Genomic DNA, 25,234 nt, shown 5'->3' on the forward strand with positions numbered 1-25,234 from the left:
TACACATAAGAAAAATCAACTTACAGTGTTTCCAAATTCAAGGGTCATCATGAGGATGCTCTCAACTGTTGTAAGTGACACCTGTGTTGATCCCATGTCTCTGAAGGAGAAAGCCCAAACATGCGTGATTTGAACCCAAGGATAAAAATTCTGTACCTAAAAAGATACTTAACAACATGTGGTTACTTCAATTCTGGCTTCTTTGTCAAGTCAGCTCAAGAGTTTTCTTGCTATGGACAATAATTTCAGAAAACTCCCAATGAAGACATTTTATGTGCATCATCAAATTAATCACCTTGGTGCTCAACAGTACAATCCTTTTTACTCTTATCCTCATTTTCATTCTCAATTGCATCCACCTCTCTTGATTAGTCTTTTTTTCTTTTAATATACACCTTACTCCACTTTCCACTTTGAGATAAATGGTATTTCTACCTACATCTGCAAGTCCCATGTCTCTTATGTGTTCTTCAATACTATTCCTTCCTCTGCAGGCTATCTTGCCCATATACGTTTTTTCTTTGCTAATAATGCTTATTTCAATAACCGAGTTAAAACTTAAATTAGGACTTTTTCCCAAAACGCAAAATACTTAATCTTTTGATGACAACAAAAAAGATCAGAAATCATCTCATGAGCCATGAGATTGTTGCAATACTTACAAATATTTTAATGCTGGCAACTTAAAAAGATAGGAATCTTCAACAGCTGACAGAGGGTTACGACTGATAATTCTGAAAAATGCAATGGAATTAAAATGATCTGCATTTCCAGTAATGACTACCACGAACGTTTATGTTCATTTTGGGGGTATGGAACTGGAAGGTTAAAACTAATCATTTTCTGCCTTTGCCTATAAATCACCCTTACATTCTGTAAAGCACTCTTCCTTTGGGAACTACCCAGCTCTCTGGACGATAAAGTGGAGAACAGAAAGAGAAAAAAAAATTTTTTTTTTTTTTTTTTTTTTTTTTTTTTTTTTTTTTTTTTTTTACGTGGACAGCAAAGCCAAGATATGCCAAAGAACTTTTTGGGCTGAAAACCCTAGAAGTGACTATGCTGGTAGGAAGCCCAGGCTCTGTAGGAAATACTGTTTCTAGTGTCCTCTATAATTCTAGGTGCTTTTCCTTTATCTCTAGAAATGTAAAAAATTCCACAGTTTAAAACACCCGGTTAAAGACAAAAATAGGACCAATTCCTCAGTTTGGGGGCCAAAGACAAAGGGATTAATTTAAGAGGAAATGGTGAAAGCTATACCCCCACCATGTGTATTCTCCTATGACAGCCTTTGTTAGGTGGCATATGATCCCGTTTCCTTATCCATCTCCTGGACTGCCAGCTCCCTGAGGGCAGGGACCATACTCTATTGTCATTTTTGTCCCTGTGCCTGACAGAGTGCTTGTTATTTACTAGTTACTTAGTGAAGGCTTGTTGAATAAATAACATTTTGTCACTGCTTGACACAAGTTTTTATTCCAAAATGCTGAGTAGATTTTCTTCTCAGTTCTTTACAGCAAAAATAAAGTGAAGGAAACAGGAAGAAAGAAAAGAAAATCTGCCTTTAGGTTGACTCTGCTCAAGAATCATCACTGTACTTTTGCAAAATTATAAGGATAATCATCACAACCAATACTATTGAGCTATGGGGCATCTGTGATCAGCATTTCACATTTAAACCTCACAATAACCTTATGTGATAGATACATCATTACCCCATTTTACAAGTGAGGAAACTGAAGTACAGAGAGGTTGTATAATTTGTCCCAGTTTGTCCAGCCAGTCAAGAAGCAGAGATGGAATCTGAACTCAGTTCTGACTCCAAAGCCTGTATTTAAATTGTATGGAAAAAAGGGGGTTTAAAATAGCCGTTACCTTAAACTTAACTTTGAGAGCATTAAATATAGAAACACTTTGCTGAACTTCATCTCTCCATCTGGGAGAGCTTCTCTAAGAATTACATTTTCTATTTTTATTCCTTTCCTCTAATCATCTCCCATGATTAAGTATTTAATTAGCCTGTGATCATTGAGACTTTACAGATTTCATTTCTTATTTTTTTATTCTATTTTTTGAGAGAGAGAGTACAAGAGTATGAGTGAAGGGAGGCAGAGGAAGAGAGAGAGAGAGAATCCCAAGCAGGCTCCATGCCCCGTGCAGAGCCTGACATGGGGCTTGATCCCATGACCGCAAGATCATGACCTGAGCCGAAATCAAGAGTCAGGCAGTTAACTGAGCCACCCAGGTGCCCTGAGACTTTAGAGATTTTAAAGCCCTGTTACAGGTGAATCAGTGAAAATGAGAGAGGAAGGACGTCTGAAAATTCATCCTTCCGTAAAAGCAACAACAACAACAACAACTAGCAAAAATGGTCAAAATCAACTTTCTCAGAACTTTGGAAATTTTAACCAATGGGCTTGCAGCAACCCGGAGAGCATGTATTAAAGAAAAAATTACTAATTTCTATAAGAACAGTGAGCTCTGTTGTTTTAACTTGTCCTCAACCTCTGCTCTCCATCCTGATGAGAACCTTAAAAATTGCCCACATCCCAGGGGAACAAAATGGAGCTGAAGTTCCTTAAAGCCTCATTCCCAAAGAACAAACTGTCATTGTTTTACCTGTCTAGTGGGGTCCCTAAAAAACTTCACTTGAAAGCCTTGCCCTTGACCTCACTGAGAACTGCACAGTGCTAAAATAGCCTCTTCCCAAGGGGCCTTTTTTGAAAACAATTATAGATAAATGTTTTAATCTGGCAGCTATGTGAGGCAATTGATCACAAGACAAAAAATAGCCTAAACAAAAAGCCTAAAAGGGAAAAGCTGAGAAATGAGATGTCCATAGGGACTTTGAAATGCTCCAACATCTTCCTGGGTAACTAGAAGACCACAAGACATATTCCTGGGAATGTAGAAAAAAAACCTTAGCACTAATAAATGAGTTCAGCAAGGTTACAGGACACAAGATCGATATGTAAAAATTAGCTTTATTTCTATACATCAGCAATGACTATTCCAAAAATGAAATTAAGAAAACAATTCCATGTATAACAGTACTCAAAAGAATAAAATACTTAGGAAAACATTTAACCAAAGAAGTGCAAGAATCACACTAAAAACCACAAAACGTTGTTGAAAGAAATTAAAGAAGATTGAAATAAACGTAAAGATATGCCATGTTCACGGATCAGAAGAAAATATTGTTAAAATGGCACTATACCCCAGATTGAACTGTGGTTTCAGTATAATCCCTATCAAAACCCCAACTGACTTCTTTCCAAATATTGGCAAGCTAATTCTAAAATCTGTATGTCAATTCAAGGGACCGAGAATAGCCCAAAATGATCTTTAAAAAAAAAAAAAAAAAGTTTATCTATTCATTTTGAGAGACAGCGAGCATACACACCCGTGCAGAAGAGCAAACATGAGCGAGTGTGAGTGGGGAAAAGTGTGAGCAGGGGAGGGGCAGAGGGAGAAGGAGAGGGAGCATCCCAAGCAGGCTCCATGCTGTCAGTGCAGATGGCAACACGGGGTTCCATCTCACAAACTGTGAGGTCATGACCTGAGCTGAAATCAAGAGCCGGCCACTTAACCAACTGAGCTACCCAGGGGCTCCAAAACGATTTTGACAAAGAACAACCAAATGGGGAGACTCACACGCCCTGGTTTCAAAACCTACTTCAAAACTACAGTAATCACGGTGTGGTACTGGCATAAGAACAGACATGTAAGCTGATGGAACAGAACTGACAGTCCAGGAATAAATCCTCACATTTATGGCCCACTGATTTTCAACAAGGGTGCCAACACCATTCAATGTGGGAAGACTAGTGTTTTCAAATGATGCTGGGACAACCGTATATCCCCATACAAAATAATGGAGTTGGATTCCTACACTTCACACCATATATAAATATTAACTCAAAATGAGTCAAAGACCTAAATGGAAGAGCTCAAGCTATAAAACTCTCAGGAGAGAAATCTTTATGACCTTGGATTTAGGCAACAGTTTCTTAGACATGACACAAAAAGCACAACAAACCAAAGGAAAAATAGGTAAGCTGGACTTTATTTAAAAATAAAAAAACAACCCAAAACTATCATATGTCTGATACAAGTCTAGTATCCAGAATATCCAGAATATATAAAGAACTCTTAAAACTCAGAAAAAGACAAATAATCAAATGTTTAAATGGGTAAAGGATTTGAAGAGACATTTCGCCAAAGAAAATACATGAATGGCCAATAAGCACATGAAAAGATGCTCAATGTCTTAGGTCATTAGGGAAATAGAAATCAAAGCTACAATGAGATACTACTCTACACTCACTAAGATGGCTATGATCGAACAGAGAGACAATGATAAGTGGTAGCAAGATTTGGGGAAACCAGAATCTTCATACATTGGTGGGAATGTAAGATGGTGTAGTCACTGTGGAAAACAGTTTGGCAGTTCCTCAAAAGGGTTAAATATAGAGTTACTACATGACCCAGCAATTCCACTCTTAGGTACGTACCCAAGAGAATTAAAAACATATGACCACACAAAAACTTGTACATGAATACTCATAGCAGCATTATTCATAAGAGCCAAAAAGTCAAAATAATCCAAATGTCCAATAACTCACGAATGGATGAACAAAATGTGATTGGAGCACCTGGGTGGCTCAGTCGGTTAAGCATCTGACTTTGGCTCAGGTCGTCATCTCACAGTTCATGAGTTCGAGCTCTACATCAGGCTCTGTGGTTTTGGATCCTCTGTCCCCCTCTCCCTCTGCCCCTTCCCCGCTTGTGTGTGCGCTCTCTTTCAAAAATAAATAAACATTAAAAAAAGAATGAAGTACTGAAACATGCTACAACCGGATAAATCTTGAAGCCAACAAGCTATGTGAAAGAAACTAGACACACATTTCGATGAAATGTCCAGAATAGGCAAATCCATAGGGGCAGAAGGTAAATTAGTTGTTGCCAGGGGCCTGGGGGGAGGGGAGAATGGGGAGTAAAGGCTGATGGGTATGGTATTTCTTTTGAGGGGGGTGATGACAATGTTCTGGAATTAGCAGTGATTACTGTCTATCAAAGTATACCATTGCACTATATACTTTATAACGTTGCATATTCTATTATGCGGACTATATCTCAATTTGAAAAAAAAAAAAAAAAAAAGAACCACGTTGTGATAAATAGAGAACCAGTTGCCAGAAGATAAACATGTTAGTAGGTGGAGAAAAGGGGAGCGAAGATTCAAACTCTTCCACAACGGAGGTCAGAGGGAGTTAGCGGTGCGGCTGGGAGCCATGCGTTTTTGTTCCTGCCTTGGAAACTCCCCTATTCTTCCTATTCCAGCCCATTCTTCTACGTTTTTTCAGGCCCATTAACATGTCGGGTTTGTGTAACACTAGTTAATATCCAGTCAGACAATGTTATGAAGAGAAAGAACGTGAGTGTCACATGTCTGGTTAAACACAGTTCCTCAACCTTGAGGCTCTGAATGTCCTTTGGCTTTGAAACAATAACAATGGCATTCATACCTACAAGCTTACTGGTGGGCTCTGTGCAAGTAAGCTCTTCCACGTGTGTGTCTTCCCCTGCCCACTGCTCCCCCCCCGCTCCACCCCGCGCCCACCCCCGGCTCCCTATTAAGAAAGACTATGAAGAGTTATGCAGCCAAAACAATTTAGTAGTTCGTTATCCTTCCCCCCAACTATCTCAGTGCTCTACCCCCACTGTCCCCCCCTCTTTCCTGGTAGCTCACCCATGGCCTTATACCCATCGGCTCAGTGCTTCCTCTTACCCAGGCAGCCCTCCTGCTGAGATGAATGCCCCGTGTTTATCTGTAGTGAAAACAAAATACAGGCCACTCCAAATTATCCTATTTCCTCCTGTCTTTAGTGCTGCCTTTTCTTCATGGAGCTATTGTGCCTGAGCCAAGGGGAGAATGAGAACTGACCCGACAGGTTACCTCTGCTGGACCGACAGCAATTGTTTTTCCACAGACTGCGATACGAACGAACGGTGGACATTGCACTAGAGATCATCTCCATTTCCGTTCAATTCCCTCATCTTACAGATAAAAGGTGTGCTGACTCAGTCTATTGGCTTTTGGATATTCGTGGGCTTATCTTTATGGGAGTCAAACATAACAACAGTTATCCTCAAAGACTGTCTCATAATCAAAGTTGAAGAAATACTGTTCTAGGTATTCTTTTGTTTTTTAAAAAACTGTATCTTATTTGAAGAGGAAAACTCAAGTATTTTTGCAAAAGCTTTCTGTTGCAGAGCAACGGGACAGACTAAAGGTAGCTCACAAAATAAGGGAACATTTCTTACGTGTTATTTTTTTTTTCTCCAAATTCTTCTACAGAGGTCCAGACAGATGGGCTACGTTTCCTTTCTATTAACTGAGGAGACAGAGAAGACTTGAGGACTGAAGCTTGTCACCACTGTCCTGAATGTACTGAAATCCTAACAGCTTTAGCTGAAAAAATGTCCAAAGCAGGCAGTGAAAATAAATTTCAAATAGGACAAACTCCAAACTCTCTACGCTGGAATCCCAAGGCATGGAGGGAAAACTGGCTCGTTGGAGGAAAGCAGTTGAAGAGATAAGTGGAGTGATCTAGACCCTATTCCAGTCTGTTTGAAGTACCTGGGGATAGAATAACCCCTTTCCTTTATTCATCTACATAGGTCCATGAGCCATGAGAACGTGACTCCCCATGGGAAGCTCCTCAATGCAAGACATCTAAGGGCATCACGTAAATCCTTTCTCAGGGGTTGGGCGGGGGGAGGGGCGAAGCCTAAAGAATCTGAAATGGTGAGCCTATGTTTTAATTAAAGTTCTGAGAATAGCCTTGAAGAGGAGTTTCTGGCAGTGAGGACCAGCCCAAGAAGCAAGGGCCCTGGAATCAGGCAGACCTAGGTCTGAATTCTGGCTGTCACTTCCTGGTGAAGGGACTTAAGTAACGAACGTCTCCGAGTCCTTTTAGCAGCATTTACCTCATAAGGCAACTTGAGGATTAAAGGAAAGAGCATGTGCAAAGCACCTAGCATAAGGCTGGGCACAGAGTGGGTGCCTAGCAGTGACGATGTGATAGTTGCACCAGGCGGTGAGCAGGAAGCCTGGGGATGCCCATAGGTGGCATGGCCAGGAACTCCAGAAGCATAGGGAAAAGGAGCTCCCTGCTCGAAAGGTCCTATTCCAGTGAGAAGCTGACTCCAAGGGACGACGCCCAAAAGGCCAGTTGTCATTCAGGTCCTACCTAGTGCCAGGGAATGCGGAATTGTATTACTCGCGAAGCTTCTGAAGTGTTTCTGTCACTTATTGACAGTGTGAACCTAGGCAAGTCACCCGATGTCTCTGAGTTTCAAGTTCCTCATCCCCAAAATGAGGATAATACTACCTGTGTCACAAGAGTTGCTGGAAAAACGAAAATGAAGTGCCGTGTGAGGGGCCACGTCCGGAGCACTTCCCACGTGCCAGGCTCTATTCTAAGAGTTTAAGACACATTGTCTTACTTGCAGCACAAGCGAAAGGTCTTAGCATAGTGCCGGAGCGCAGTAAATACCTAATAGAGGTCGGTATTAAAGAAATGATATGGGGCGGAGGAGCAACTACCATGCTTCCCAGAGAAAGAAGATGCCTTGGTATATACGTGGGAAGACTCAGATGCAGCTGGGAGAAGAAAAGTAATAGTTGGGTATGACTATGGCAAAGCTTTTGAACTACCACACACGGAAAATAATAAAAGTTACCCTAAATCACCCCAAAAGGACAGCCCTGAGTTGTTATCTTCATCCTTAACGTTTATGCCTTTCTGAATCTGAGAAGAAGCTGCCAGGATTTCCAGTACATACCAAAAAGCGATGACAATATCCTGAAGTGTGTCAACTTTTGTGGGCACACAGCTGTCTAAAAGGAAGCAGATGCCGGTTGACTGGGGGAGCGTTAGGGCGTGTCTGTGACTGGGGCTCGAGTTTGCCTTCAGAGGGTGGCCACACCTACCTCAATGATATTCTCAACAATAATTCAACAGGGGCAAGGCTTAGATTTTCCTTATTCTCCCTTAGAGCTTATGTTCTTGGCACAATACGGATGCGCCACAGACGAGCCAGCATGTGAATGTGCTCTATCCCGATAAGGTACAGCCTTTCTACATCGTAGAGTCCTTCAGCTTCTAAAATCATGGAGCTCGTACTGTTAGAACCAATGAAGTGAATTTTTTAAAATAAGCCACCAGTCTGGACCTGTGTAGGTGAATGAAGGAGAAGCACTTTAAAGTCAGGAAAAAAAAAAAAAAACTATACTTAACATTTAGGATTATCAACCACTGTTGGTTTTCCATAATATATTTCATTCCTGATTTCATCTGAAAGAAACAGGATTATTACTACCATTCAAAAAGTGGTACCTTATTAATAAACTCTTGGCATGGCTTTGAGGTGGATTTCAGATTCAAAATAGACTTTACCACACCGCTAACGTGTTCACTCAGTGTTTATCAATAACTTAAGAGGCTTCATTCAAAAAACTTACTGAGATATAATTACCTGAAACCCAGGGGTGAATCAAGGCCTTGTAGGGTCTGAACCTCATCTACTTTGGGAAATCCTGCCTCATCAAAACATGCAAAATTATGCGTACAGGAATTGCGAGGGTCCCTCCCAAGACTTTGGAAGGGGCCTATGTAAGTGAGGAGACCTGAAGTTTAAGCTCCAGTCAGTTCAAGATAAATCCACCTCAGCTGGGGCCCAAAAGGTTTACAAACTTATTTAATGCTGGAGAAAATACTGTTTCAACTTATAAACACCCCAGTAATAAGTCACATAGGTAATAACGTGACTGAATTCACGGGATGGCATCTCCCCTGCGCACGCTCTCTTTCTCTCAGAATAAATAAATAAACGTTAAAAAGAAAAAAGAAAAGAAAAGTTTGGCCCCAAACAAGGAGCCCAACCTCCAATACACACTTACTGTACTGTGATAATGTTTTGGAAGTTAACTGTGAATTCGTTTTAGTAGTACAGCTCTATTCAAACCACATTGAAAGGGCGGGCCTACACCGGCCGACTCCATCTTGTTCTGTGTCCTTCACCTTGACCACACCTCCTCCCCTTGAGTAACCCCCCCCCAACTGCCTAACAGGACTCTTCCCCAGGACCCTTCCCCAGCCAATCAGCTGAGGCCGCAGCCATTACCTCACCAACTGCCACTAGGCACCAGTAAAACCTTTGTCCTTTTGAAACTGGCTCTCTCTCCCGGGTATCTCACAGCTTCGACAGTGCAGGTAGGGGATTGAGCTCGAGCTAGCTCCAATAAAGGCTCTTTTGCTTTTACACCGGACTCGGCTCCCTGGCGGTATTTGGGGATCACGAATTCTGGGCATAACACACATGGCATGAGTATTAATTTATTCTCAATACCAGCTAGCTCTGGTTCTTTAATTACCTTTCTCTGTCATGTAAGATTGATGAGGGAGCATGGGGCAAGTTGAGGGCAAAATACAAGTTAGCACATGCCCCCACCCCAGGTGGGATATGTGTCATTCTGGCTGCTGGAGGACAAAGGAAAGGAAAGAAAACAAATGGTTAACTGATAGAGATCTCAGTCGGGCAAGACAGGGGTTTCCATCAGTTTACAAATATCTTAGTAAATTACAAGAAAAAGGCCATCTTTTTCTCCTTTTTCCAGTATGAAAGATTCTTGGGGACAGTCCCTGTATATTCTTTGTACCCCCGGTACTTAGTACATTGTCGACATAGAGTGCGCGTGGCACGGATTGTTTTTCAATGAATTCATTCATTGTTATCAACGGATTCCACCCTATTTTGTCCTGTATTGCCTACATAACTATGAAATTCAGATTCTTAGAAGAGACTCTTGGTGTTATAAGATGCTTAGTAGAGGTGGTGACTTTTAAGACATTATATTGACACCACTAAAACCTCTTGGTGGAGAAACTCAATGAGCCCGTTCTCTGGCATGCTGGCAAAACAAAAAACTGACCCTCAGTATTCTTTCCCCAAGTTAGGCATCAGCAAATTAATGAGAGAGGAGGCCCCTGCTCTTGGGCACCCGCAGGAACTTACTCCAGCTCCAGACACACCGTAAACACTTTCATCTAACGGAAGATAAGCTGTGAAATCGGATTTCTGAACCACAAGACAGTGAGCCAGTCTTTTCCAGCGTCTGCTTTAGTGGAGGGTCTTCAACCTTGAGTCTCAACATCCCCCTCAGGCCACTGAACATGCCCAGTATGATTTGCTTTTTGACAGAGAAATCACAGAATGTCCCGGCTGAAAGGGAGTCACACACTTCTTAACTGAAGAGTGGTCAGGAAAGAAAGCACATGGAGAGCAGTGCCCTGTGGCAGGTGTTCAGGAGTTCTTGCTGCTTTCCTGATGGCTGAGGAAGCACCCACACCTTTTGCTGCCTGGAGAACTCTGTGCTAAACTTAGTTCTTCGCAGTTCTCTTTTGCACAGGAAACTTGCACGTGAGCCAGAATCAAAGTTAAATTCAGAAGTGGATTTCAAGGACCACGCACACCTTGGGGAAGCATCACTGTCACGAATTCCCATGATAATACTGACTTGGGTGTTACTTGCTTGGGGCCTTCACTGCCCACACAAAGCTGGGTACGAGGGAGGGCAGAGAGTGCCATTTAGGAGTTAAGACAAGTCTCTTGGCCTCTTTGTACCTTAGTTTCCTCATTTGAAAAAAAAAATGGATTTTAAGACCTACTTTCCAGAATTCATACTGGGTTTATTAACACACACCTAACCAATCACTGTATGATATTTTTACATGTAGTTTTTTTTTTTTTTTTTACATGTATTCATTTTCTATTTCACTTACAGCTTGTGTAAAAACTGCATTCCATGCCAGGCCTGAAATGTTCCAAAGCTCAGTTTGATGAGTAAATTGTAACGAAGATTTCTACACACACCAAAAAAAAAAACAAAAAAACAAAAAAACAACAACAACAACAAAAAAACAAGACACAAATGAAGAAGAAAAACAAGATATTTTCAGAATATTTATCCTTTGGCAGTGATTCTAATTTATAGATAACGAAACATAACCACAATACTCTCTCCATACACTAAAGAAATCTCACTATGAAAGATGCTTGCCTTTTTAAAAAAATATTTGCATGAAAGATTTATACTTTCATGTTTATACATGTGGTGCATTAGATACAAATCAGTAAATGCTCAATAAATACTTGTGTTAAGTAAGTATTTTTTTCTAGAGAAGTAAGTTTATTTCTCTAGAAAAATGTTTCACAACTTTAGCACTGTTGAGATTTATGGTTGGATAATCTTTGTTATGGGGGGGGGGGTGCTGCCCTGTGAACTGTAGGGTGTGACAGCAGCCCTGGCCTCCACCCACTAGATGCCAGCAGCACATCTACAGTCTGACAATCACAAATGTCTCTAGACACTACTAAGTGTCACCTGGATGCAAAAGCACCCTGGCAGAGAACTGCTGCTCTAGAACGATTCACTCTGACCTCTATAATAACTCTCACACCAAACTTTGCCACAGACAAAAAAGATTTGCTACATAATTTTAGTAGCTTTCGACTAATAAAGTTTCATTCATTCAAAGTGAATAACAAAGAGGTTTACAATTAAGTTTAATAAAAATTCCAAATATAATGAAATTATATTTGTAACTTACATAAACTGCAAAAAAGGTAGGGATTCAAATGCACGTCTTTCAATATATTGTATTTTATTGCAGGATAAATCTCTAGGAAAAGGAAAAGGAAAATATTGCCTCAATTAGCTATAAGCTATCTAATTAGTAGGATGATAGTATTGAATAAGTAGCTTTTGGCTAAACTCTGAGTATTAGGAATTGTTATTTGAACCTTCCAGAGCCCCTAACCCTGCCCTCACCTTTCTTAAGAGTCTCACCTTTGTGATCTTCATACATAAAACATACAACTATAGATCTTGATAGATCTTGGAAGTAATCTTTCCTGAGAGCAGAAGAATTGATTAAATGACTTTCTGTGGCCTCATCAATTTCTAAATTATGAGCTCAAAGTTGTGATCTCCACATATAATTTCTAATATTAAAAGGGATATTCTCACATTAGCACACCTTCCTGGTTTAGTTGTATTTCTCGACACCAAGTCAATACCAGAAGAGATAAAAGATACCTTTTCATTTAACTTGAAAAGAAGTTACTCCTCTAATCAATACCTAACTTTGAACGAACTCAGAATTATATTATCATATTAATAGAAATTTATTTTTGGTTGTACATTGCCTAAACGCTCTATGAATTTATCAACTGCTTCAGTTGCAAGTGGGGCCAACAAAAAAACAACATGGTACTGGATTTTTATTTGGAAACACCCATTCTTGATTATAGTTGACCCTCTTATTTCCATTGATTTCAGCCGAGTCCCTCACTTTCCACCTACATGGGTACCACCATCTTCTGGCTGGCATTGTCATCTCTGGTCTCTCCCATTCTAATCTATACTGCACACAGTCACCAGATTAATTCTCCAGGAGTGGTTCTCAAATATCAGAGTCACTTGGGAACTTACTCAAGATGCAAATTCTCAGCTCTACTCCGGACTGAGTGAATCAGGAACTGTGGAGGTGGAACCTGTGTTCTGACAAGGCCTCCAAGTGACCCTGGTGCAGTCTAAAGTTTGTCCTAGAGCACTGCTGTGATAACACGGTAGCTTGGCATATTATCCAAGGCCTTCAAAATCCTAAATCTGGCTCTAGTTTCCTACTCTACAGATACCAAAGAAATTTCTCCTGCATTTTGCCTTTCACTCACTCTATTTTGCAAGCATATTCTTCCCAAGATGTCTATCCGATGACACGTCATAGCCATTCAAGGTTCTGTTCAAACAGCATTTCTCTAGTAACTTCCCTGATCCAACTTGAAGTCTTCCCCCCTCTTCTATGTTCCAAAAACAACTTATACTTCTCATTGCCCAAATCCATTTCTTCCCCTCCCCCTCTCCTCCTCCTCCTTCTTCTCCTTCTTTGAATTTTTTAAAGTAGACTCCACGCCCAACCTGGGGCTTGAACTCACGACCCTGAGATCAAGAGTCGCATGCTCTACTGACTCAGCCGGTCAGGTGCCCCAATTTCTTCTTAATATAGTTATTCTGGCATTCCATTTCCTCTGGGCATAAACTCCATGAAAGTATGGACTAGTCTTGCTCATCTGCGTTGTCTACTGTGTTTAAAACTGATGCATGGACAAAGAACAAACTCAAATATTTATAAAATAAATTAACAGCTGGGTAGTGAGTAGAAGGAGCAAAATGACTGAAAAGAAATGTGGTTTTATGACTTTGTGGCTCCCGCTTCTGCACTCTGTCAGTGCTTCATCATCCATTTAGTGCTTATGCGTTATGGTTTAAGCTTCTGTTTATTTTCCCTGTGAAATCATGAGTTCCTACAAGGGTGGGAAGCCTGTCTTAACCATCTGCGTGCCTATGGTACTGGGCATAGGGCCTGTCACATTCTTTTTTAGGTTTTGATTCACATTTTTTTTTGAATGAATGAATGAGAACACTTCACCTAACATGAAATAATTGGCTTACAAAGTACCTCATAGTAGAAATAATGAAAGGCCCAATCCATTGCGCAGTTTGTCTCTTTTGTTTTTCTCCAAACTGTGTTTGTAACGTTTGGAGCCCAGATGGCAGAGGTAGCCAAGAAGACCAATACAAAGTGGTTGTCCCCTAAGACTTGGAAGGTTTGATAATTTGAAGGACTATTTTTAGTGTCATATGAGATTCCTTTTACTCACTACCCTTAAGCCTTCTACATTTGCAAGAAGAATCTATTTTCTAAAGCACATCATTAATAAGGATTAATGAGGGGCGCCTGGATGGCTTAGTCGATTGAGCATCTGACTTCGTTCGGTTCAGGTCATGATCTCACTGTTCATGAATTCGAGCCCCGCATCGGGTTCTGGGCCAACAGCTCAGAGACTGAAGCCCGCTTCGGATTCTGTGTCTCCCTCTCTCTCTGTGCCTACCCTGCTCATACTCTGTCTCTCTCTCTCTCTCTCTCTCTCTCTCTCTCTCAAAAATAAATAAACATTAAAAAATTTTTAAAAAAAGGATTAATGAAATACACAGCTTTGGATGGCATGGGCAAAGAATAAACACTGAACCTCCATAGCAAAGAACATTAGTATCTCTGTATGTCTAATGTACAGAGATATATGCAAACATTTCTTCCTTGACAATGAGGCTGGAGAGATGTTTATTCTGTAATTAGCAAAGTTAGAGGCATTTCTGATGTTTGTTTAGTGTAAACATTTCTAACTATACCACTTAACCATCATTATATTTTTAAAGATTTCATTTTTTTTAAGTAATCTCTATACCTAACATGGGGCTCTAACCTACAACCTCGAGATCAAGAGTTGCAGACTCTAATGACTGAGACAGCCACGTGCCCTTTAGCCATCTTTTTTTTAATGTTTATTTATTTTTGAGAGAGACAGAGACAGAGCATGAGTGGGGGAGGGGCAGAGAGAGAGGGAGACAGAATCTGAAACAGGCTCCGGGCTCTGAGCTGTCAGCACAGAGCCCGACACGGGGCTCGAACCCACAAACTGTGAGATCACGACCTGAGTCAAAGTCAGACACCCAACCAACTGAGCCACCCAGGAGCCCCAACCCCTTAACCATCATTTTAAACATCTATTTTTATGGTGGCATAAGCATTTCCACACCGATCACAGGAATCTGCTCCTGAAGCCAAGAGCACACTGTATGTTAGCTAACTTAACAATAAATTACATAAAAAATAATAATAAAAAAATAAACTAATAAAATTTCCCACACTGAAATCCCTAATCTGTTCTCTTGATAATTTAATATGTACTTGGTAATACTGCTTACATAATTCACCTGCTTAAATATTTCATATTTAAATATTTCATTTAGATTAAATTATTTAAAAATTCTGGGTTAATGGCATTCAAATTAATGTAAGTGTTCTATATTTTCTTGTCTTGTAGGTGACAATTTGAGGTTAACTTCAATTCCTCTCATTTTACTAAGCCAACTTTTTCAAACCTTTTCTGTAAAGGCCACACAGTAAATATTTTAGGCTTTGCAGGCCATATACGGTCTCTGTCACATATTCTCTGTTTCTCTCTCTTCTTTTCTCTTTTACAGCCCTTTAAGAACATGAAAATCATTCTGAACTCATAGGTTGTATCAAGACAGACCATACACAGGATTTGATCCATGGGCCATAAATAATAAATATAAATAAAGGCAGATGGTATATGAACACTTACATAACAAGGTTCATATGGGTGTCCATAATTGCTCAGACCTCATTACCCCTTTTCCTCTACAACTGAAGGGCTTTTTCCTAGATCTTGTCTATAAAATTAAAAAGTTGAAAACGCATAGGAGGTATTTAATGCTAGAGATGGGCTGGGTCCCCACAGACTTACAGAGTTATACAATTTAATAGAGAGAGTTACAGAATTCTACTGTTAGAAGAAATTGTTGCAATTATCTAATTTGAACCCTGTATTTTTTAATAAATAATATAACTAAAAACTCATAATAAATGATGAACTGATTAACTTACAAATACTGGAGGGATAGCAGGCCTTCAAATGTGTCTTTACGTAATTCGGTCAGATAATTTTCACTGAGAATTCTGCAAAATGAAAAGGTCATTTCTGGGTCAAAATGCAAAATAACTACAACTATTTGCTACACAGGACCGCTAGATGTGAGAGAAACCTGGGTAATGGTGCCACCAAATACACTAATTCTTATTTAATGTAGGGATGGCGACCTCTGCTGTTTGATTCAAATATTTTCTTCTCACATACTCCTTTGTCTCTCTCTCTCTCTCTCTCTCTCTCTCTCTCTCTCTCTCACACACACACACACACACACACACACACACACACCCCTATCCACTCTTCACACCAAAATGTACATTTAATGCCTACTCTCTGGATCACAAAATCTCTGTTAGAATCCAGCCCTGAGTGGCAAAAACATGGACAGAACTGCCACTTCCTCCTCTCTTTTCCCAAATTTTATTGTGGAAGCCCTATTTATAACCATATCAGTGCTACGAGTAAAGCCATCTAATTTTTTTCCCCAACCAAAAAGTATCTGTGAGAACTAAAAATGTGCATAAAATGCACATAACATAAATGCTCAGTTTAATATGTATAGAGTAAATACCCGTGTAACGCTATTTGTTCTTTCTACTGTTGGTGGATACTAGATTTTTCTAATTTTTAGTTATTATAAACAGTGCTGCTTTGAACATTTTTCTGTTTATATCCTAGTACACATTTGCCTAAGTTTCTCCAGGATTTAACAGGGGTACAAAATTGCCTTCCTAAGAGGTTGTGCTATTTCAAGCTGGCAGATTGAAACATGCCAGGTCTCTACCAAACTCCAAACTCCACCAAAGTCCCTAAGAATGATTAGAAAAGATACAATTAGAAAATCCACAACCTTAGCTCAAAGCCAAGGGAGTAGCTCTACAAACACTCCCCACCAGAAATGCCTTGGAGCCACCTACAGGGTGATTAGCTGGGATACTGCAGTAGGACCAAGGACAGCACATCAACCCCACATCCTTCCTCCTGGGATCTGGCAGCAAAGGGTGTTTTCTTCCAGGCAGGAGCCATTGGTGTTAGAAGGGGGCAGGGTCCCAGAACCCTGGAGGAAGGGTCTACACTCTGACTAGCCATTAGAAGTCACCTCCCACCTCTTCTTTAACTCTCAGGGGGACCTGTCACCAATAACAAGCCCCGTGGTTCATTTCACCTCTTCCTTAGGACCAGAAAACAGAAGCAAGTCAAATCTCAACTACAAAGATAAATTGCACTCAGGAATGACCATGTGGAGTGAGAAAGCCAATTCCATTCAGGACAGAAAATAAAAAACAAATATAACAGCTTATAGTCAATGACACAGTTAACAGAGAAAACACAAAAGGATTTGAGAATACCAACATTAATGGGGCACCTGCGTGGCTCAGTCGGTTAAGCATCCGACTTCGGCTCAGGTTGCAGTCCATGGGTTCAAGCCCTGCACTGGGCTCTGTGCTGAAGCTCAGAGCCTGGAGCCTGCTTCAGATTCTGTATCTCCCTCTCTCTCTGCCCCTCCCCAACTTGCACTCTGTCTCTCACTCTCTCTCTCTCTCTCTCAAAAATAAACACTATAAAAAATTTAGAATAGCATCATTAATATATCCTCAGATAGAGGTAAACAGTACATCTAATAAAAAGAACCAACTCAAGATTATATGAATGAAAAGTATTATCATTAGTAAAAAACTCAGTCTATGAGCAGCAGAAATGGTCGTTGAATAAATTAGAAAACTTGAGGGGCGCCTGGGTGGCTCAGTCGGTTAAGCGGCCGACTTCAGCTCAGGTCATGATCTCGCGGTCCGTGAGTTCGAGCCCTGCGTCGGGCTCTGTGCCGACAGCTCAGAGCCTGGAGCCTGTTTCAGATTCTGTGTCTCCCTCTCTCTGACCCTCCCCCGTTCATGCTCTGTCTCTCTCTGTTTCAAAAATAAATAAACGTTAAAAAAAAATTAACACAGAATTGCAATCGGTAGAGGTTGAGTTGGGATATGGAAGGGGAAACACCTTTCCTCAGAGCTACTGACTTCAAAGTTCTGGACCAAGAAGGACCTTAGAATGCAGTTAGTTTTTGTTTTTTTTTTTTGTTTTTTTTTTTTTGTATTCATATTTGGAGAGAATATACTCACAGTTTCTCAGCCCAACGGTATCCCTTCCATACATTTTCATCAATGTAAGAAATAGAGTTTCCTTGGAAATTTCTGTGAAGAAACAAACACAGTTCAGATCCTTGAATAGGTAGGAAGGGAATGAACGGAATAAATAAGAGAATCACTGGCAACCCTGTGGGGAATATTCCAATGCAGTAAATGCCAACTTTCTACTTTCCGCAGCTATCAGCATCCCAGGTGGTGCAATTAATAAAGAGCTAGCGTGGGGCCACTGGCACAAACAAGGCAGCTCCTTAGAACCTGAACGTCCTATTTGTTCCATTCCTTGGGTAGATAACGCCTGTTCATTACTCTGGAGGTAAGTATTTTTTTCCCCCAAATCACTTATGTGTCTAAAATGGTTCCTTCCACAAATCAATGAGAAAATAATAATTCAACGAAAAAAATGGTAAAAAATTTACCATTATCAGCAAACAAATGTAAAGAAGCCCTCTACTGAAACCTCTCTAGGTGTTAGAAGGATAAGGGAAGTTAGAAATTAGAATAACTAACACGGAAAGATTTCTTAGACATATTGCATAGGGAAAAGCAACAAATCACTGGGCAAGGAATTAAAAAGTATCCCCTCATTAGGAAATTAGGAAAAAATGCAAAGGAAAGAGATGGGAAGGAAGGACACACACCAAAAAGGTGACAGGAGTTATCTTATGAGTGGTAGGGAGGGTGGGGTGGGATTTTCACGTTTTATCCTCTATACCTGTGACATTAAAAACAAAAAAAAGTATCCATGATAACTCATGTATCCATGAATTACACATGTTTAAAAGAAGCTATTAAATGCCTGAGGTTCAGTTTCAACCGCTAACCCTGCGTATGACTTTGAACCTTTACCTGTAGTTTTGTCCTCTTCCCTCAACAACAGCTTACCTGGTCAGTTTATATACACATTTTTTTCAGGGGAGTCAGGAATAAATTCAAAACAGATACCCATCTGCCCCTGTGCCTGGTGGACATTTCCAGTCAACCTGAAGCCTTCTGGTTGCTCCTATGTTCCCTGGTAAAAGATGCCTCAACTTCCATCATTCTCCTTTTCTGGGACAGAAGTTTCAGAGTAATATCTGAGTTTTCTCTTTCCCGTGCACACCCCACCCGCGACTGTCATCAGTTAGTCTATCTTGTCACTTCCTCCTTTGCAGTGCTCTCAAGGCTTTTCTTTCTACTCTTTTCAGCAACTCTGATTCGGCCCCTTGTTACTTTACCCCTAGGTTTTGTTAGAACATTCTATCTGGTCTCGCTGGATCAAGCTCTCCTCTCCAGATCGCCCTATATGGGGAACTGAAAATAATCCTCGTTTCAATGGTCTGTATCTCATGCTTGAAAACTTTCAATGGCCCTCTGTAACTCAGAATGTAACGTTCAAACCTCTCTAGCTGATAGTCAATGTTTCTCGTAATTGGATCTTTAACTGCTTAACCTAATTCTTTTTTTTTTTTTTTAATGTTTGTTTATTTTTGAGACAGACAGAGACAGAGCATGAATGGGGGAGGGGCAGAGAGAGAGGGAGACACAGAATCGGAAGCAGGCTCCAGGCTCTGAGCCGTCAGCCCAGAGCCTGACGTGGGGCTCGAACTCACGAACTGTGAGATCGTGACCTGGGCTGAAGTCGGACGCTCAACCGACTGAGCCACCCAGGCGCCCCTAACCTAATTCTTAATTCCTGATCATTCCTGCAGCCATGCCTTTGCCTAGACTTATACCCATTTTTTTCTCTATTTAACACATCAGAGCCACTCTTTAAGTCTCAGCTAAAGTGTTAGCTTATCCATGCAGCTCTCCCTGACCTCCATACTCCACTGAGTACAGAGTCTGCTGAATTCCAACACCCATGGTACCTCTTTTAGTACTTAATTACATGCCACCTCCCTTTTTATGACCATTTCCTTTCTTCCCACCTGTCATTTCATGTTCTGAAGACGATTTCATCCTAGTGTGGCGCCCATCGTACTTACTCTTGGGTTGGGCCCAAACCGAGTACTGTATGTGGAAGGCCGGGGGTCAAAGATGAGGTCTGGGGAATCAAAATAATAACAGCTAACACTCATATTTTGCCAGGCACTGATCCAAGTGCTTCATATGTATTACCTCATCTAGATCTCACAATAATCCCATGAGATGGTAGCTATCATAATTTCCATTTCACAGAAAAGGAAACTGAGTCACAAAGCTAATAGATGACAGACCTCGGCCCAAACGCAGGCAATCTAGTTCCAGAATCTCTACTCTTCACTACTCTGTTGTATCCTATTATAGAGGATGGAGCAAAAATGGGAGAGTAGAGGTTAAGGAATGAAATAATGGGGCTAAAAATTGGATAAGGAAAAAGAATAAGGACAATTACAAGTAAAAGATTGGAGAAGGGCGAACAGTAGTAAAAAGGAAAATGAAGATAAGGGATAGTTGACAAAGAAAAGGTAAAAACAGAAAGTCAGTCAACGTGGTTGGGGAGATGAGGAAGGCCCAGGACGACATTGAGGAAGAGACGGCCATGTCAAGCAGGAGGCAGAGAACGAACAAGTAAAGGCGATTCTTACAAGATGGTGAAGGTGCCGTTGTAGGTGTCGGGCTCCGGCTCGGGCACTCTGCGGAGCCTCTGCTGTAGGCTGAGACCAACACACGACAGTGTCTCATCTTTGCAGGTACAGCGCTCACATATTTTGAGGTCTGTGGCGGCATTCTGTTCTGGTTGCCAAGTTAAAGTTGTGTATGCCTTTTCTGAGGTATAGTTTACAAAATGCACCACAGAATGTTGAGTTGTTGGAGGAAAACCTGTCTCAAATGACTCTGGTTGCTGACTTACAGGAATTTCTAGGTCCATAGGTGGAACCGTGACTTCAGTCAGGTTTCGATGTTGACTCTGAACCTGTTCTGGATGTGCAAGTGTCACCTCAAGGTCCTTTGGGGGAGGAGCTGTAGTCTTCTTCAGGGTTGTCAAATGTTCAGCCTCTGTAATAGGTTCTGGAGTTATAGTAAGCTCCACATGACGAAATGGGATGATGGGTGATGCTGGATGCTGACCTTGATCCTTACTTGGAGTTGGAACTGTCACTTCCTGCTCGAATGGATATTGAACTACAACCTCCTTAGGTGGCTCTGGAGGCTGAGTTGGGGTGTCTCGCATGGTTGGAGAAGGTTCAGTCTCCACACTGGATCCTGCAGTTACAGTAAGTTCCAGGTCCATAGGTGGAACTGTGACTTCAGTCAGGTTTGGATGCTGACTCTGAACCTGCTCTGGATGTGCTAGTGTCACCTCACGGTCCTTTGGAGGAGGAGCTGTAGTCTCCTTCATGGGTGTAGAATGTTCAGCCTCTGTAGTAGGTTCTGGAGTTATGGTAAGCCCCAAGTCCACATGATGAGCTGTGACACTGGGCAATGTTGGTTGCTGACCTTGATCCTTACTTGGAGTAGGAACTGTCACTTCCTGTTGGGATGGATACGGAACAACCTCCTTAGGTGGCTCTGGAGGCTGGGTTGGGGTCTCTTGCATGGTTAGAGAAGGTTCAGTCTCCGTAGTGGATTCTGGAGTTATGGGAAGCCCTGGGTCCAAAGGTTTAACTGTGACTTTAGTTAAGGTTGGATGCTGAATGTGCTCTGAATGTGGAAATGTCACCTCAAGGTCCTCTGGAGGAGCGGTAGTCTGCTGCAGGGCTGAGGGATGTTTAACATCCGTAGTGGGTTCTGTAGTTACGGTAAGCACCAAGTCCAAAGGCTGAACTGTTACATTCGGCAACCACAGACGCTGAGCTTGATCCTGATCTGGTGTTGGAACTGCTGCCTCTTGATATACTGGAGGTTGAGCTACAAGTTCCTTAGGCGGCTCTGGAGGCTGGTCTGGGGTCTGTTGAGTTTTGGCCTTATTCAAGGTTGAAGGCTGAACCTGAACCTGCTCTAGATGTGCAAATGTTACCTCAAGGTCCTTTGGAGGAGCTGTAGTTTTCTTCAGGGCTGTAGAAGCTTTAACCTCCATAGTGGGTTCTGGAGTTATGGTAAGCTCTAGGTCCAAAGGCTGAACTGTTACATTAGGTGACAATGGATGACGAGATCGATCCAGACCTGGAGTTGGAACTGTCACCTCCCGAAACAGTGGAGGCTGAACTACAACCTTCTTAGGTGGCCCTGAAGGGTGACCTGGGATCTCTTGCGTGGTTGAAGTTTCAACCTCTGTAGTGGGTTCTGGAGTTATGGTCAGTTCCGGGTCTAAAGGCTGAACTCTGGCTTCAGTCAAATTTGGATGCTGAGCCTGGACCTGCTCTGGATGTGGAGGTGTCACCGCAGTGTCCTCTGGAGGAGCTATAGTCTGCTGCATGATTGTAGAATGCTCAGCCTCCACAGTAGGTTCTGGAGTTGCAGTAAGCTCCAGGTCAGCAGGCTGAATAGTAACATTGGGCAAGTTTGGATGCTGAGCTTGCTCTTGTCCTAGAGGTGGAACTGTCACCTCATTACGGACTGGAGGTTGTGCTACAACCTCCTCGGGTGGCTCTGGAGGCTGAACGGGGGCCTCCTGCTGGGCTGGAGGAGTTTCTGCCTCCTTAGAGGGCTCCGGAGGTTGAGTTGGAGACTGCTGAAGAATTGGAGATGGTTCTACCTTCTCAGGGGCCTCTGAAGGCTGAGCTTGTACCTCCTGTTGTGTTAGAGAAGGTTCTATCTCCTTAAGTGGCTCGAGAGGTAGAGATAGGGTTTCCTGCTGGACTGGAGATGGTTCCACCTTCTCAGGAGGCTCTGAAGGCTGAGGTGGGGCCTCCTGCTGTGTGGAAGGTTCTACCTCCTTAGGGGGCTCAGGGGATACAACTGGGGCTTTCTGCTGAGTTGGAAAAGATTCTGCCTCATTACCGGGCTCTGAAGGCTGAACTGGGGCCTCCTGAGGTGTGGGAGAAGGTTCCACCTCCTTAGGGGGCTCAGGGGATATAGCTGGGGACTCCTGGAGGACTGGAAACTGAGCTGGGGCCACCTGCTGGGTTGGAGACTCTGCCTCATTAGGGGGCTCTGAAGGCTGAGCTGGGGCCTCCTGCAGTGTGGGAGAAGGTTCTACCTCCTTAGGGGGCTCAGGAGATACAGCTGGGGCCTGCTGGGGGACAGGAGACTGAACCAGGGCCTCCTGCGGGGTTGGAGAAGATTCTGCCTCATTAGGGGGCTCTGAAGGCTGAGCTGGGACTTCCTGCTGAACTGGAGATGGTTCTACCTTCTCAGGAGGCTCTGAAAGCTGAGCTGGGGCCTCCTGTGGTGTGGGAGAAGGTTCTACCTCCTTAGGGGGCTCAGGAGATACAGCTGGGGCCAGCTGGGGGACTACAGACTGAGCTGGGGCCTCCTGTTGGCCTGAAGCAGGTTCCACAGCCTTACGGGGGTCTGGAGTCTGAGCTAGGACCTCTTGTTGGCCTGGAGAAGACTCATCTTCAGGGGACTCTGGAGACTGGGAAAGACGCTTGGACTGAGCTGGAGAAAATTCAACTTGCTCAGGGGGAATAGGAGATTGAGCAGGGACATCCTGCTGCACTGGAAGATGTTCAACCTCCTTAGTTGCCTGGGGACTTATGAAAATCCTCAGATCCACAGGTTTAACTGTGATATTAGGCAACACTGGATGCTGAGCTTCACCTGGACCTGGAGGTGAGAATGTCACCTCATGCTGTACTGGAGACTGAGCTACAACATCTGTAGAGGACCCTGGAGGCTGAGCTGGATGCTCATACTGAACTGGAAAAGACTCGACCCCCTCATTGGGCTTTGGTTGCTGAGCTGGGACCTCTTGCTGGATTGGAGAAGGTTCTCTACTTGCAACAGGCACTTGAGGCAGAGCTGAGCTCTCCTGCTGGCTTGGAGAAAGTTCAATTTCCTCAGGAAAATCTTCGGGTGGAGTTGGGACTTCGTGCTGGACTGGAGAAGATACAACATTTTCAGGGGGCGCTGGATGCTGATGTGGGACCTCCTGCTGGGTTGGAGAAGGTTCAACTTCGCCAGGATATTCTGGATACTGAACTGGGGTCTCCTGCTGTGTTGGAAGTTTCTCCTGTGTGGTAGATTCTGGAGATTGCGTTGGAGTCTCCTGTTGAACTGGCAAAGATTCAACCTCAGGGGACTGTGGAGGCAGAGTTGGGGCTTCATGCTGGGTTTCAAAAGGTTCCACATTAAGAGGCACTGAGGGCTGAGCTCTAGTCTCGTGCTGAACTGCAGAAGGTCCCACCTCTGTAGTGGGTTCTGCAGTCATGGTAAGCTGCACATCTGGAGGTTTCAAACTGACATTGGGCAGGTTTAAATGTTGATCACGGTAGTGACCTGGAGGTGAAACTGTCATCTTATGATGCCATAGAGGTTGAGCTGGGTGCTCCTGCTGGGTTGGAGAAGGTTCCACCTCCCTGGAAGGCAGCTCTGGAGGCTGAGCTGGTTGCTCTTGCAGGGTTGCAGAAGATTCTATCTCCTCTGGAGACTGAGCTGGAGTCTCCTGCTGGGTTGAAGATTCTGCCTCATTAAGGAGCTCTGCAAGCTGAGCTGAGACCTCCTCCTGGGTTGGAGAAAGTTCAGCTTCTCCAAAAGGGTCTGGAAGCTGAGATGGGGGTTCCTGTTTGCTTAGAGAAGGCTTAGCTTCCTCACGAGGCACTGAAGGCTGAGCTGGGGTCTCCTGCTGCCTTAGAGAAGGATCAATCACCCCAGGAGGCTCGGAATGCTGACCTGGGGTCTCCCGCTCACTTGAAGGCTCAACCTCCTCTGGAGGCTTACCCGAGGTCTCTTGCTGGGTTAGAGAAAGTTCTGCTTCCTCAGTATGTTCAAGAGGCTGAGGTGGGGCCTCTTGCTGGGCTATAGAAGGTGCAACACCTTTCTCAGGCCCTGGAGTTGTGGTAAGTTCCACATCTAAAGGCTTACCTGTAACCCTGGGAAACATTAAATAATCCCAACCTGGCATTGGAACCACCTCTGGGAGCCTTTGATGCTGGGTTAGCTGGTCATTCAGATCCTCATCTGGCCCTGGGGGTAGTTCTCCAACGGAATCCGTGTCCAGGAATGGAACCAAAGTCTCCGTCAACTCCTTAGGCGGGGCCAACATCTGGGCTGGAGCAGAGGACCCCAGGTAATTAAAGCCCCCCAGCCCAGCTGGGGGTGTAAGCGCCTGGGGCGATTCGGGTGGGGGATCAGAGGAGCGCGACGACCAGGGCTCAGCAGCCTCCAGGGGGTCGGAGGTCAGCTGGGCAGGGTCCAGGGCCCACTCTGGAGGCTGAGCTGCCTGGACCAGCAGCCACAACGGTTGCCACATAAGGACAAGCAGTGGGGCCAACAGGCGCAGCCGGGACATGACTTGCGGAGGCTCCGGGGCGCAGCGACCCAGGCGAGTGGGGTACTGGCGCTGGGAACTGAGCGGGAGCCAAACCATTATGGCAGCCCCGTGATGCGCGCGTGCACTGTTAGCAAGTGCGCGCCCCTCCCCCGCCTAAGCCCCACCCTTTATTTAT

General features: G+C 43.2%; 2 protein-coding genes and 1 long non-coding RNA gene across 12 annotated transcripts in view; 1 reads left to right on the forward strand and 2 right to left on the reverse strand.

Moving 5' to 3' along the window:
• Nucleotides 1–7,763, forward strand: part of LOC147571541 (pleckstrin homology domain-containing family M member 1-like) — a 32,659-nt gene extending 24,896 nt beyond the window's left edge. For 4 of the 5 annotated variants that reach the window (XM_086696277.1, XM_086696279.1, XM_086696280.1 and 1 more), the window contains one exon: nucleotides 6,359–7,763. In XM_086696277.1, coding sequence (XP_086552403.1) covers nucleotides 6,359–6,418 — 60 coding nt within the window. In that variant the 3' untranslated portion in view covers nucleotides 6,419–7,763. Of the gene's footprint in view, nucleotides 1–5,886; nucleotides 6,072–6,358 lie in introns of all 5 variants that reach the window. The other variant, XM_086696282.1, reaches the window with a different exon arrangement.
• Nucleotides 1–25,217, reverse strand: LOC147571542 (uncharacterized). Of its 6 annotated transcripts, none has more exons than XM_086696273.1 (7): nucleotides 23,091–25,217; nucleotides 21,183–22,526; nucleotides 20,330–20,813; nucleotides 17,757–17,828; nucleotides 15,600–15,671; nucleotides 663–734; nucleotides 1–100 (listed from the first exon to the last, which is right to left on the reverse strand). In XM_086696273.1, exons 1-7 carry the CDS (start codon nucleotides 25,153–25,155, stop codon nucleotides 16–18), a joined length of 4,194 nt encoding a protein of 1,397 aa, XP_086552399.1. In that variant the 5' UTR covers nucleotides 25,156–25,217; the 3' UTR covers nucleotides 1–15. The 6 variants fall into 6 exon arrangements, with proteins under 6 accessions (XP_086552399.1, XP_086552400.1, XP_086552395.1 ...); XM_086696274.1 differs by having other exon boundaries at nucleotides 20,330–21,405; nucleotides 22,066–22,526; nucleotides 23,091–25,216; XM_086696269.1 differs by having other exon boundaries at nucleotides 20,330–22,526; nucleotides 23,091–25,216.
• LOC147571543 (uncharacterized) lies at nucleotides 2,962–4,154 on the reverse strand. Its single transcript, XR_015247279.1, has 2 exons — nucleotides 3,851–4,154; nucleotides 2,962–3,225 (listed from the first exon to the last, which is right to left on the reverse strand). It is a non-coding gene; the product is annotated as an uncharacterized LOC147571543 (long non-coding RNA).
• Nucleotides 25,218–25,234: the final 17 nt, after the last annotated feature.

This window comes from Puma concolor, unplaced genomic scaffold (genome assembly GCF_028749965.1).
Source record: "Puma concolor isolate L17-30 unplaced genomic scaffold, mPumCon1.1.hap2 unalloc_scaffold_22, whole genome shotgun sequence".
NCBI lineage: Eukaryota > Metazoa > Chordata > Mammalia > Carnivora > Felidae > Puma > Puma concolor.

Coding starts and splice junctions, on each gene's coding strand:
- LOC147571542 (XM_086696269.1), bottom strand. CDS start 25,155: ATGGTTTGGCTCCCGCTCAGTTCCCAGCGCCAGTACCCCACTCGCCTG. Junction 735..15,599: donor CTGCTATCCCTCCAGTATTT/GTAAGTTAATCA, acceptor TGCATTTTTCAG/AATTATCAGTCGTAACCCTC. Junction 101..662: donor TTGCCAGCATTAAAATATTT/GTAAGTATTGCA, acceptor TTTCTCCTTCAG/AGACATGGGATCAACACAGG.